At 36.9% G+C, this 15374-nt stretch overlaps 1 protein-coding gene across 7 annotated transcripts in view; it reads right to left on the reverse strand.

The window, feature by feature from the left end:
* LOC126470295 (elongation of very long chain fatty acids protein AAEL008004) overlaps positions 1 to 15374 on the reverse strand; it is a 338249-nt gene that overhangs the window by 17386 nt on the left and 305489 nt on the right. For all 7 annotated transcript variants that reach the window (XM_050098057.1, XM_050098051.1, XM_050098052.1 and 4 more), the window contains 4 exons: positions 7684 to 7740; positions 7451 to 7556; positions 4022 to 4158; positions 2074 to 2253 (listed from right to left, as the gene is read on the reverse strand). In XM_050098057.1, the coding sequence (XP_049954014.1) occupies positions 2074 to 2253; positions 4022 to 4158; positions 7451 to 7556; positions 7684 to 7740 (480 nt within the window). The remainder of the gene's footprint in view (positions 1 to 2073; positions 2254 to 4021; positions 4159 to 7450; positions 7557 to 7683; positions 7741 to 15374) is intronic.

Below are 15374 nucleotides of genomic sequence, written 5' to 3' on the forward strand. Positions count from 1 at the left end.
AAATGCATACACAGTATCAAAGCTCCAATAACAGAAATCATAAATGAATACTTCAAAACTGGTTGCTTCCCTGACTATCTGAAGCATGCTAAAATTTTACCAGTTCACAAGAAAGGTGACATAGAAAACATTGAGAACTACAGATCAATAGCCCTAATGTCATACTTTTCCAAAGTGATAGAAACAATAACGAAAAACAGGCTTTTGAGCTATCTAAGTAAATTCAACCTCCTCTGCTATGACCAGTATGGTTTCAGGGCTGGTAGAGGTACAGAATCTGCAATAGAAGCACTAGATGAGAACAGCTATGTAACTGGCCTTTTCCTAGACCTGTCTAAGGCATTTGATACAGTTGACCACCAGAAGCTGTCACATAAATTAGAGGCACTAGGAGTAAGGGGAGTGGTTCTCAAATGGTTTCATTCACATCTAGAAAACAGAGTACAGTCAGTAGAGATCACACATGTCTCCAGTGGATCAAGTACATTGAGAAACATATATCTGATCCACAATATATCAATATTGGGGTCCCTCAAGGAAGTGTACTAGGCCCTGTATTATTTCTGGTGTATATAAATGATTTCCCACAACATATCAGCCATGGAGAGAAGATACTGTTTGCAGATGACAGCAACATAGTAATCACCAGTAAGACACCAGCACAAATGTTGGAAAATTCTACTGAAGTGCTAAGGGATGTTCACAAATGGTCCCAGGAAAACAAAGTAGCTCTCAATGTAAAGAAAACAAATACAATATGCTTTAGAATGAACAGAAAACAGAGCCCCTTAAATTTAAAACTAGATAACATCTCCATAGATGATGTACCTACAACAAAATTCTTAGGGTTGCACATTGACAGCCAAATGAAGTGGAATGAACATGCTATGAAACTCTCAAAAAAGATATCCACAACATGGTATGCACTTGTATCCATTTGCAGTAGTGAATATTTGAGGACTGTATACTTTAGTTATGTTCATTCGTTACTCAGTTATGGTATTATTTTCTGGGGAAACAGTGCTCAGAATTTACAAACAGTATTTAAAATGCAAAAGAGAGCAGTAAGAATTATAACAAAAAGCAGTAAGCAGGCCCACTGCAGATAACTTTTCAAAATGTTAGAAGTTCTAACTGTTCCTTGTGAATTTATATTCCAAACCATAGTGTACATCAAGAAAAATATAAAAAATTATAGCACAAATAGCAGTTTTCATAACTACAGTACAAGAACAAGTCACTGTCTTCACCTAGACAGAAAGAATAAACATAAGACCCAAAATAGCTTCTTGTATGAAGGTGTAAAACTGTACAATAAACTGCTAAAGAAAATAAAAGAAGCAGATAATGTGTACTACTTTAGGAAAAATCTTAAATTGTTTTTGCAGGAACACTACTTTTACACTATAAGTGAATTCCTTAGTACAAAATGACTGTAAATAGCTTTTGTTTCCCAATATTTTGATAAGGAGCAAAAATGACTGTAAATAACTTATATGTCACAATGTTTAACTACATGTAACAACAAACTGTATAAATATATGAATGTATGCAACTGACAACATCCATACATTTTAAAATGTCCACAGATGGATAAATTAATTAATTAATTAATTAACCTCAGTTGGTAACGTCGTTTTGACTACAATTCAGAAGGTTTGCTGGACAGCCCTAACACATCCTCAATACAGTCGCATTCTCTTGCCATGAGAGTTCCATATTTCTAGAGCCCTGAAGGAAAACGTTTATGGCCATCAATTTGCTTTGGATGAAAAGGTGCACATCTGGGTACAATCACGGCTCCATAGGCAATCACAAACATTTTTCCATGAAGGCAATGACTGTCTTGTCTCACAGTGGGATAAATGTACCAACAATTATAGTGATTACTTTTGAAGTAATAAACAGTGTACTTACTTTTTTCTATCTGTCTAGTTTTCATTTGACTGCCCCTTATATTATAGGGCTGTATGTGCTGACCATGCTGCAGACATTCTAAAGTTTTCTAAGTTTTTTGTTCCAGATTTAGTTTTACTATTATTTTTCTTTTCCTTATTAGAGTTTTTTTCCTACCTGTGGTTCAGATTTCCCTTCTCTTCGTGATTTGCTCTTGTAAGCTTGATTATAAAAATTCGAAAACAGGAAATAGAACATGACAGCATGCATTCCAATCCACCACACAAATGCCTTGGGATAGTTGCAGTCTATGAACAATAGCTGGAAGGCATGTACCATTATTGCTACAAACTGTACCTGCAAACATAAATATTTGTTTTGCCGCTTCAATTATTTATACATAACAAAGTAACAAGATGACAAAAGACATCTTAACTTTCTAAGCAACTCAAAAGTCCTCTAGGGAAAAAGCTACTGGTGTATCTGGTAACAGTAAAACAAAATTAGAGCTAAATATCATTCTGTTTTGAGATAACAAAATACAAAGTGAAGGTAACTGTTATTTTGAAATGGGGGAAAAGCAAAACTTACACACACACACACACACACAAACACACACACACTCACATGTGCACCAGAGCTTGTAAGACAGTTACATTCAACAACTGGCCACTTCACAATACTGCAAATCGCAGGGATAAACACATCAATAAGTTAGTGTATGCTGACAGTTTTCACTGACTGGTGTCTTTTAGAATCATATTTTGAGAGACTTACATCAGCAAGGAAGTTCTTAACCCATATAGCTTTGTCATAAGCATAACATGCTGTGTTAATAATAATTATCTTCTAGGCATTTTTAAACAACAATATTATGAAAAGGAAAGTTGCTACTCACCATATGGCAAAGATGTTGAGTCGCAGATAGGCACAACAAAAAGACTGTCACAAACAAAACTTTCGGCCATTAAGGCCTTTGTGACCAGTACACATACACACACACACACAAAGTCGTGAGTGTGCATGTGTGTGTGTGTGTGTGTGTGTGTGTGTGTGTGTGTGTACGTGTGTGTGTGTGTGTGTGTATTGTTGATGGCCTTAATGGCCGAAAGGTGAGTAGTGACTTTCCTTTTTGTAATATTGTTACATTCCATCCAGGCATTTTAAATAGTTAGACAAGTTAACTGCAGTTCCACAGTGGATATATTCTTTAAATAAATTTGTTATAAACAATGCACTGTTTTCAAAACGACTAATAATATCTGTAACTAAGTTACCAAACAATAACTGACTGTATGTGCTCTTCATTAAACCTGACTTTAGTTTGAAAGGGGAGAGTTATACTATCATAGATATTTTCATGACTTTCTCAATGATTTAAATATGCCCAATGGTTAGCAAAGTCCACTCTAAAAGCAAACCAGTGAGGTTCCTTCTTGACAACTCTTTCTTGTATAAAAAATATACTTTATTTAAAGATTTTAGATGGCTCCATGAAGAAAATGGGATCTTTTATGAAAATGAACAGTTTCACTCAAACAAACAAAAATATATGGTATATAAAATCTAAATTTCACATGTTAATGTGATACTATAATAACATTTAATTAGCATGATGCAGATTTCCAATTATCATATTACTTTTAGATGTGCTTGGAAAGTTGCACGATCAGCCTCTGTTTAGGCAACTTCAGCACTGGAATTGAAAGATTAAATGAGGCTGTTTGTAAGCCTTGTCCAACATCTTGACAATTATGCCTTTACATGTTTACAGATAATAGCTTTATTCTCAGAATGTAAAACAGTTTCCTCATTTTATTTGCTTTTACTGTGTTTGTTGATTTTTGTATTGTAGAGATTAAGTAGCTTTTATTGTTATTCACTGAATTGGCATCTCCTAACCACTGACTTTGTTTCAAGTTCTCGGTCAAGAATCCCATAACTGATGTGTTTATGAAAGATGGTGGTTTTTAACATTAGGCAATAAAATTAGGAAAGAGAAAATGGTTCTTCACCCATAGAAAAATGAAAATCATCAAAATACAAAAACAGGAAATAATTATAGCTGGTATAAGAAAACTTTCCTTATTGAGAGAATAAGCATTGTAAACCAGTTTTAACTTACCATTTGGAAGGCAGTGAGGTATTTTTTCCACCAAAGGTATTTTTGATATTGTGGGCCCATTGCAGCCAACAAGTAATAAGTATACATAATAATGTGAACAAATGTGTTAACCAGTCCAAAGAAAGTGCTGTGGCCTCCTAGAATTGAAACATAAACAATAAAACGTGTCACTATCATTTGGTATACTCCAAAATTTGTGAAGTGCAAGTCAAAATACTGGTAAGGTCTGCTTCACATACAAAGAGTTAATATGGGTAATTTGTAAATTAAATATAGGGTTAGGTGTTTTACAATAACTTTGTGCAGATTTTGGTCAATATTATCTTTTGGTAACCAATTTTATTAAAAAAAGAAAGTTACAATATTTCAGAGATGAAATTAAAAGAAAACTGCTGGCTGTGTACAGGAGAGCAATCTTACTGATTCTCAAAAAAAAAATTACATTTTCACAACTGAAATTGCTGCTGGATTATCTATGTCAGATGATTTCTGTGCTAGTTTTCAGAATACATAACATTTACAGCTGAAGTGGATATTTGAGGTTTTGATTGAACAGTCAAACAGTTTGGGAGAAAAAAGTCCTGATTGCTGACTATATTTTATTAATCATCTAGTCATACAAGTCTTTTTAGTATTTTGGAATATGTTACAACTGTCTCTTCACTGTACTGCTTCTCTTCATCTGAGAAGAATTGTCTTCAAAGACTGCCATAGCAGCATCTCCATTTGGAAGGATTTTACCATTTCCTTTATTGTCAGATTAAACTACCTTGAGTTCAATTTCTACCTTCTTATTACACTTGCTGATAGTCATAAGGTCCTCATAGTTCAGTTTCTCACAATTAGAGTTCAGAAACTCACACACATTCTCTTCAGTAAAATAAATGAAAACCATTTGAGGCACCATGCAATACCTCTTCAGTTTCACTGGTAATTTCACTGACCAGTTTATAATTTGGATATGATTAAGCAACAGCCAATGTGTTTCTGTGCATATCCATCACAAATTTTAGAGTGAATTAATTTAATTGTACTAGTTACCATCCTAATGTCAAACTATCACCAATGTGTCCTGATGGTGCACTCACCAGCTGAACCAAATGCTACAGCAAGCTTAGAAAAATTCCAACATTGTGACAATAGTACCCTGATCTATGGGTTGTGGTATACGTCTGGTCTAAGAAGACAATAATGGAAGGTTGATGGCTGTAAATATTATCAACAAGGAGGAGAATTTTGAAAGGAATTATTTATTTATCAGAACATTTCTTCAACTCATTTGTAGTTCATTATTAAATGATTTAATGGAAATTAAAGATATCATGTCAATTTTTTACCTTTACTGGACATGCAACCTGTTTCTATTAAATCTCTTCAGTACTCTCAAATTTTCTGAATGATAGACCAAATGAGGTTTTAATTTACAACCACCTGAAGTGTTTTCTATGAAAACACAAGTGCATTGATCATTAGCGGTCTTAAAAAGGCTTTAGTTTAGAAATGGGTATATGTATGGTAAGGCATTCATTTCCAGAGCAAAAATTGAACCTGTTTCATTCAGATGTGTATCCTTTCTGTCACAATGTATTTCAATCATACTTTACTCTATTTGGTTCCAAGTTATTCTCTTGGACTTGCTAACTCATTAGTTTCATATTATGTAAGCCAAACTCTTGCCTGAAACAAAGAAACCTACTTCTTAGCTACAGCTTGAATTACAACTCCAAAAAGAGGCATCACCAGCAGTTGCTGGGAAGAATCTATTGACTTATCTTTGTTACCATTTGTTCTTAGTGAAATTTAGTCACTCTCATTTCAGTGAAGTAGATTGGACATTGAGCTTTTTTCAATTTATTCGGCATTGTCACTAAAAGTTCTCACTGTAGATTCCATAAGTCCCATAGCACACGGACTCTCTACGCTCACCTTACTCACAGTGATTCAAAACATGTAACCATTTTTTAAAATGACTGCCATACATTCCTTGACATCAAAATGCTATTCTTTCTCGTGTAATTTTGAAAACAGACCCTATCGCATGCACATGAAAGCCACATAGCAATGATTTGACGACAATGATATACAAGCTCATAAAATTGTACAAATATACAGTATTCTGAAACTTACTGGCAAATTAAAAATGTGTGCTGGATCAGAACTTGAACCTGGGTCCTTTGTTTTCTATGGGCAAGTGATCTATCAACAGAACTATCCAAGTATGACTCATGACCTGACCTCACAGCTTTACTTCCACCAGTACTTTATCTCCTACCTTCCACACTTCAAGGAAGTTCTCTTGCATACATTGCAGGCCTTGCAGTCTTGTAAGAAAGAATATTGCAGAAACATGGCTTAGCCACAGCCCGGGGGACTTTTTTCCAGAATTAATTCTCATTCTGCAGTGGAACACGCACTAATTTGAAACTTCCTGGCAGATTAAAACCCTGTGCCAGACTGGGACTTGAACCTGGGACCTTTACCTTTCATGGCCAAATGTTCTGCTGACTGATCTGTCCAAAAATGACTTATTTTTGGAAATATAATGTAAAAGGGTAGATAAAAAAATCTACTCACTAAGTGGTGGCAAGAGAACACACATATAAATGTACTGAAACTTGCAAGTTTTCGGAGTGAGTGGCTCCTTCTTCTGGCAGAAGGATTGCAGGGGAAGGAAGATGGGTGAAGGAAAGGGACAACTATGGTTTAGGAAGTGTTTGAAAAAGTTGCCCAGGTCAGGGGAGACTTATTAGACAAGATGAGGATGGTTTCCTTCTCATCCTATCCTGTAAGTCTCCCCTGACCGCAGTTCTGGCTGACTTTTTCAAACTTCCCTTATTTCCTAAGCCTCACCAGCACTTTTCTTTCAGCCATCTTCCTTCCCTTTCAAACCTTATACCACAGAAGGAGCCACTGGCTATGCAAATTTTAATGTCTTTATATGTGTGTTCTCCTGCCACCCCTTGGTGAGTAGATTTTTTATCTGTTATACTACATTATATTTTCAAACATGACTCATGACACACCCTCACAGCTTTACTTCCACCAGCACATCATCTCCTATGCAGGAAAATTTTTGTATTGTTTGGTAGGTAGGAGAAGAGTTACTGGTGGAAGTGAAACTGGGAGACTGGGTCATGACTTGTAATTGGATAGCTCAGTTGGTAGAGCACATTCCAGTGAAAGCTGTATGTCCCAGGTCTGAGTTCTTATTTGGCTCCCTTGTTTTAATCTACCAGGAAGTTTCAAATTAGTGGGCATTCTGCTGCAGAATGAAAATTCATTTTGCATACAGTATTATTGCAACTAATGAGGCATGTGTTATATACTCAGCACACACTTTACACGTGAATAATAAAACAGTGAAAATGCAGGTAACAGAAGCACATACACCAGGGTTTTATTGCATTTCATTTTCTCATGCTTATTTACCTGGTGTAAATTTAACTCCAAACCAAACACTCATAGGCATTACTCCATGGTGAATTACATGCAGTGTTGACACATGACTGTTCTTTTTCCGAAGCACAAAAAAGAACTGAAAGAAAAAACACAAAACAAGTTATTTAAAATTTATTATTCAAGTAACATTACAAAGTCAAGAAATATTGTTGTTTAAATGTAAGACTGAAAATTACACAATGGAAAATAAATAAGACACTTACTGTATCAAAAAATTCTGTGAACTTGGAGAAATAATACCACCAACATGCATGGACCATCTGCAAGTAAATTCATATTATGGTAAGTTTTCAAATACAAAAGACTGTCTTACAAGTGCCAAACATTTCAAGGGACCTTTTGTACTGATTTGATTCTTATGAACTATGTTTTATACTACATTATACTGTGTTTTATACAACATATTGAGTTACATTAAATCTTTTTTTTTTAAAGCAATGTTAGTAACATGACAAATAAGCCATGAATTGCATATCAATTATAGAATATGAAATGCTAACATATTGGAACATTTGCAACTAACAAAAAAGCCAAGGTTCCAATGGTAAAGGAATTATGCTTTATTTATCAAACTATATGCACAAATGACAGCAATATGGAGTTATTGGAACATAGAATCACAGTAGCAATTGATCTCATGGTCTGTTGAAACTGGTGGTTTCATCCATTTTACACCAACTCAACAGCAAAAACATCAGTGCTGGCTAATTATGCATGTCTGCCTTATGTAATCAACCATACTGGCTCCAAATAATAGTGGCAACACAAACTTCAAAAATGTTATAAATAAAATAACTGTTTATTGATCAATTACTGCTTTCATAAATAATTTGTAACTCATACTGAAAATATTCTACTCTTTGGTTTATTTATGAGATTAATTTAATCCAAGATAACAGATTAGTGTTCCACTCATTTCAACAGACCATTCCTATAGCCACTATGAGCTGTTCACGTGAACTAAATAAAATAACAATGGAGGAAAAAGTAAGAGCTAAAATGCATTAATTCAAACCTGCTCTGCAAAGAAATAGTTTCTTTCCTGAATCGTTATCATACAAGCATTCCATGAAGACAATAATCACAGATGAATCAGAATTATTAATAGTTTTTTTCCTACACATCCAACATAATTTCAAGCTGCTGAACTTCAAAGCAGTCTCATTTCAATAATTTGCACCATTTCACAGTTACCAAGAATTATGCGTGTCAGACATTCAGCAACATATTTCATCATTTTCTTCTTATTTTCTGTATGGTCTCTAAGCTACAGATATAGGATTTTCTCATATTTGCTGCACGTTTATGTATTGTGCATTCCAGTTCAAACCTGCAGATAGTTTTTCTGTGATCATTGTTGAAAGCTAGCAACAGCTGTCCAGCTCTCCTCATTTTATGTGCCCAACTTTCTTGGTGTTTTGCACAATACATCTGGCCACAATCTGTTAAAGTAAATAGTTGTCTAACTATGAACTAATTTTTGTTATGTTTCTTATACATTAATTGCATTTGCAGTTTCTGAGCATTATACAGAGACTCTTTCTTTCTGTAGTTGCTTAGTGTGGCTTAGTTAAACGTGGATTCTTTTTTTTTTTCAGGACCCCAACCACTTTGCAACTTATCATACACACTATGTGATCGAAAGTATCCAGACATCCCGAAAAACATACGTTTTTCATATTAGGTGCAATGTGCTGCCACCTACTGCCAGGTACTCCACATCAGCGACCTCAGTAGTCATTAGACATCGTGAGACAGCAGACTGGAGCACTCTGCGGAACTCACGGGCTTCAAATATGGTCAGGTGATTGGGTATCACTTGTGTCATACATCTGTAAGCGAGATTCCACACTCCTAAACATCCCTAGGTCAACTCTTTCCAAAGTGATAGTGAAGTGGAAACGTGATGGGACACATACAGTGCAAAAGTGTACAGGCCGACCTTGTCTGTTGACTGACAGAGACCGCTGACAGTTGAAGATGGTCATAATGTGTAATAGGCAGACATCTACCCAGATGATCACACATGAACTCCAAACTGCATCGGGATCTATGGCAAGTACTATGACAGTTAGGCAGGAGGTGAGAAAACTTGGATTTCATGGTTCAGCGGCTGCTTATAAGCCACACATCATGCCAGAAAATGCCAAATGGTGCCTCGCTTGGTGTAAGGAGTGTAAACATTGGATGATTGAACAGTGGAAAAATGTTGTGTGGAGTTACGAACCACAGTACGCAATGTGGTGATCCAATGGCAGGGTGTGGGTATAGCGAATGCCTGGTGAATGTCATCTGCAAGCGTGTGTAGTGCCAAGAGTAAAATTTGGTGGCTGTGGTGTTATGGTGTGGTCATGTTTTTCATGGAGGGGCTTGAACCTCTTGTTGTTTTGTGTGGCATTATCACAGTACAGGCCTACATTAATGTTTTAAGCACCTTCTTGCTTCCCACTGTTGAAGAGCAATTCGGGGATTGTGATTGCACCTTTCAACATGATCGAGCACCTGTTCATAATGCATGGCCTGTGGTGAAGTGGTTACATGACAATAACATCCCTGTAATGGATTGGCAGGCACAGTGTCCTGACCTGAATCCTACAGAACACCTTTGGGATGTCTTGGAACGCTGACTTCATGCCAGGCCTCACTGACCAAAATTGATACCTCTACTCAGTGCAGCACTCCATGAAGAATGGTCTGCCACTCCCCAAGAAACTTTCCAGCACCTGGTTGAAAGTATGGCTGTAAGAGTGGAAGCTGTCATCAAGGCTAAGAGTGGGTCAACACAATATTGAATTCCAGCATTACTGATGGAGGCTGCCACAAACTTGTAAGTCATTTTCAGCCAGGTGTCCAGATACTTTTGATCATATAATGTACATCCAATGTTACACATATTAGTACAGTTATTTACAGTCTCTGACTGATCTTGTATGTTCACTTCTTGGAAAACGTACTCGTAATTTTCCCATATGTTGTGCCTGCTTTTGGCTTCATATTTCATATTAATTTAATTTTTGGTATATTCATTTATAGACTTAATTTCATTGCTTCTAGGCATAATTAATGGAATGCATCTTTAATTTCTGTCTTACTCTGAACTAATATGATTATTTCATCAATGAGCTATATATTCTTACCTGATATCCTATCTCATTTTGCTTCTCAGTATCTGTTTTTAAATATATCTTTTATCACCAATGTAAATAATTTTGCATCTATTACATCCTACCAGCTAATATTCCAGTTGATTTTTACCAATTTGATGTCTTAATATATGCTTCATTTTATGTTGTTTTTCCTAATCTCTGTGTAAAGTTAATGAATTGCACATTCTTTCCTATCACTTTCATCATTGTTATTACTGCCAAAAGTACTACTGTGTGGAAGTAATTTCAGAGTGCCCTGCACACTCCACTGTTGTAATCTATAACTTTCTGGATAAGTATGCCTGAATATGGATGTACTCTACTGTCCTGGAGTCCATTCTAAAGTCTGTGTCTTCACTTGTTTGACACAACTCAAATTTTTATCCTAACTATACTGTGAGTGTTCTCACAAAGAGTTTATAAAATTGTAATATCAGTCTTATTGTCAGTTTTTCAGCAATACTTGGATCTTCTATGTTGTATATCAACATAGGTGTTGTAAGGTCCTAACTCTTGTGAAACTTCTTTTTATTCTAAAAATATACTGAACAATAAATTCAGCTATTTTATTAATGTTTACTTTCCTTCTTTTTAAATAACTGGCAGTTCTTATTTTTTTAGTCAGCTTGTATAGTTCCTCATATTGTATGCTTGGTATTTCTCCGACAATGTATTGCAGATTCTATTACAGTAACGATTATCTTTTTAAGTTGCTTTTTTTATTTATTTATTTGGCAATCTTGTGTTCCAGTTTGTGAATATATCACAGCACATGGAACAGGTCAGTCCAGTTTCGATTCTTAAAAGCCAATGTAGACTTCTTCTGTTATTCACATTTTTTTTTTCCTGCAACCCAAAGCATTACATTGACTGTTTATCAATGTGTTCATTTCCCTGTTATACCTGACTCCTTGTTTGAAGATTTTATGTCGCTATTTGAGTGCCTCAGATTTCCTGCTTTAGCTCTTACCTTGATGTCTTGTTAGACTTTGTTAATATTTTCTTCTTTCTAATACTTGGTAATACCTTAGGTTTCTTAGTGGTGTTGTCTTCCTCTCCAATACTTTTTCACTGAACTCTGGGTTCTGTTCTTCCAACAGGCTTTGACCCATTCTTTACATATTGTATTTGATCAAAAAGTGCACCAGAGTTGAAGCAAGTTGCAACAGAGCCAACCACAGGCAGGTTACCTGTTGCAAAGCAAAACATGGCCAACAGGCATTGTGGAGCAGAGCCAGCTGGGAGCGATACAGCAACAGCTGACACTGCAATATGCTAGCAGAAGGACGGAGCCTTTCATCACTTGCCACTACAGAAATGTTTAGAGCATGTGCCTTAAGCCCTAAATGAACACAGTCTGGAGCATATAAGTACTCAGCCATTAATGTACTAAAATATTCTTGTCTCATTATCACAGCCTACACCATGAGCCTGTGACACCTGGAGTGACATCCTGGAATGCAGTACAGGATCTGCTGTTCAACCATGAGGCAGAACAGCCTGCACTGACTCACGAGTGAGCCACCACCAGAGCAGAGAGCAACCCCATTGGTGGAGGGAAGTCATGGCCATCTCCACAGTGTTGTCAAATGTGCCACCATGCAGTCATCACAGTTGCAGCCAGAGATGTCACTGATAGTGGCATTTGAGTGATTCCACACTCGTCCCCGTTCTTTGCGCTATCAGAAATGCCAGACATCTATTGTTTCACATGAGAGGCAACTGGACACCTCCACTAAGCTGTTCCTGATACAACTGAGGACTAGAATAAAGAAGTTAATTAAACAAATCTACTGTCATCCTGACATCCAATTTCACTGCCCATGTGTGACCATCATAGGGTCATCTAACACTCGTGTCACATCACTGACATCGTCTTCTTAGAGCAACATCTGAACCTACAGCCTACAGTATGGTGAGTGCAAAAAATTTATCATATTTTCGTCATGGAGAAAAGATTTGATGGTTGTGTATTTTGTAAATTAGACTTTATTATGAGTAGAGAGCCAGTGGATTTCTCTAGTTTTAGAGGTAATGGAAGTCAAGTGGTGGGCTTAGGCATCAGAAACTGCTGATGGCCTTGCAAAAAATGTTTTGAAGCTGTTAAAATTTTAGCTACTTAATGGTCCATTCCTACATCTGTATGAATGTAGTACTATTTATCCAGGGTCATCTGGCAACACTATGACAGTTAAGCCTCATTACAAGATGCATCTAAGGTGTACACCTGTGCGGCAGCGCACCAAGTGCACAAGTCTGGGACTGCAGACTGGTTCTGGTAGGCCTGTTACATTGCATGATTTATACAGGATATACCTACCATGAATTGGCGCATGTGCACTAGATAGCAGTAACACATGGAACTCGAAGGAGACTGTTTTATTTTAAAGTTTTTCATACAGACTAAAAAAAAATTGTAAAATAAATTATTAAATTATATACTTAAAGAGGAATCTGATCGCCATATTACAGAAAGATGCATGCTAAACGGAAAATACACTTACTTTTCTTTACACCATATTCACAGCCCACTTGGTATGCAAAGTTTTTCTGAACTGACATTTCGTTGCAACAATGAGCAAATGCAGCATTCCTCTATGGGAGAGTCAATACAGGCAGGAGAATTGTCTTGGCCAATAATGCCAGATCTCTGAAACCAATCCTACCAAGTGACACTTCACTCTTCTTTCAAGTTATGGAACTGGTACAAGTGAACAAGTCTTTTATCTCTGAAGGTGGGGTTGAACAAATTTCAGCCATACATACTAAAGGAACCCCATCCTATTGTAAGTCAGTATACAAATACATTTCTGGATATATTTATTTGGCTGCTGTCATACATGACAGAATTTAAAAAAAAGTTCTGCCACGTATGATAATCGCACATCTATACTATGACACTGAGTAGTTTAAGTACCCTACTGTACTTTCAATGTACTTAGTACAAAGTGCTTTTTAGATCATCATGTCTGGCAGACTCTCAAGAGACAGAAACATAGGCAGAAAATGAGAATCTGGTGCATCTGAAAGAAACAGAAAGGCTGAGATGATTATATCGAACTGAGCTATGAGTTTGAGTAAGATGAAATTTCTTAAGAAAACTTCAGGTGTAACTGCTCCCGAGGCCTCCAATGAAGCTCTTATTCAAGTGTCTTTATCCTGGAGGATCTCATGGATAAATTAGGCACTGGACGCTATTTTTCAAAAACTGATTTGCGCGATGCATATCTTCAAATACTGCTTGATGAAGAATCTCAAAAAGTGTGTGTAGTGAATGCTCATTTGGACTTGTTTAAATATTTGTTTTTGCCTTTCAGCAGTGCTTCTGCACCTGCCATTTTTCAATGGTATTTGGAACAGCTGACTGCACAAGTGCCAAACTTTTCAAACTATTTGGATGACATTGTCATAGCAGGTCGTACACCTGAAGAACGCACTGCAAATTTATGTGCTTTCTTTAATGTGTTGTCTGAAGCTGGACTGGACAAGTGTGATTTTTTTAAACCTGAGTTGCAGTATCTTGGTCATCTCATAAACAGTCAAGGTGTGCATCCTCTTCAGTCGCATTTGTTAGCCATATGACACTTGCCAGTTCCTCCCAGTGTCACAGAATTGCAAACTGTTTTAGGGAAAATGAACTATTATATTCAGTTCATAGCAAATGCTGCACAAATTGCAGCTCCAATTCCTTCCATCACAAGAATGTCCCCTTTGTTTGGACGAATGAGTGCCACATAGCTTTTCAGAAATTTAAAGATGTATTGTTCCATGATCGATGCTTAGTTCACTTTGATACCGCAAAACCAGTTGTATTGCAAGTTGATGCTTCCTCTTACAGAAACTGTGTTGTACTTTTGCATAGAACTGGTGATAAAGACAGACATATTGCTTTCACATCAAAAGCGTTGTCCAAAGTGCAGTGTAAATATTCACAAATTGAAAAAGAGTCATTGACTATTGTGTATGTTGTCACCAAATTTCACCACTATTTCTATGGCAGAAAATTCTGCTAAGTAACAGATCACAAGCCTTTGCAGTCATTGATCCATCCAATGAAACCGGTTCCTGTACAAACTGCAGAAAAATTGCAAAGGTGGACTTTGTTGTTGTCACAGTACCAGCACAAGATTGTGTATCGTCTGACAGCTCAACATGGTAATGTACGAGGGCGGTTCAATAAGTAATGCAACACATTTTTTTTCTCGGCCAATTTTGGTTGAAGAAACCGGAAATTTCTTGTGGAATATTTTCAAACATTCCCGCTTTGTCTCGTATAGTTTCATTGACTCCCGACAGGTGGCAGCACTGTACGGAGCTGTTAAAATGGCATCTGTAACGGATGTGCGTTGCAAACAACGGGCAGTGATCGAGTTTCTTTTGACGGAAAACCAGGGCATCTCAGATATTCATAGGCGCTTTCAGAATGTCTACGGTGATCTGGCAGTGGACAAAAGCACAGTGAGTCGTTGGGCGAAGCGTGTGTCATCATCGCCGCAAGGTCAAGCAAGACTGTCTGATCTCCCGCGTGCAGGCCGGCCATGCACAGCTGTGACTCCTGCAATGGCGGAGCGTGCGAACACGCTCGTTCGAGATGATCGACGGATCACCATCAAACAACTCAGTGCTCAACTTGACATCTCTGTTGGTAGTGCTGTCACAATTGTTCACCAGTTGGGATATTCAAAGGTTTGTTCCCGCTGGGTCCCTCGTTGTCTAACCGAACACCATAAAGAGCAAAGGAGAACCAT

This window comes from Schistocerca serialis, chromosome 3 (assembly GCF_023864345.2).
Source record: "Schistocerca serialis cubense isolate TAMUIC-IGC-003099 chromosome 3, iqSchSeri2.2, whole genome shotgun sequence".
Lineage (NCBI taxonomy): Eukaryota > Metazoa > Arthropoda > Insecta > Orthoptera > Acrididae > Schistocerca > Schistocerca serialis.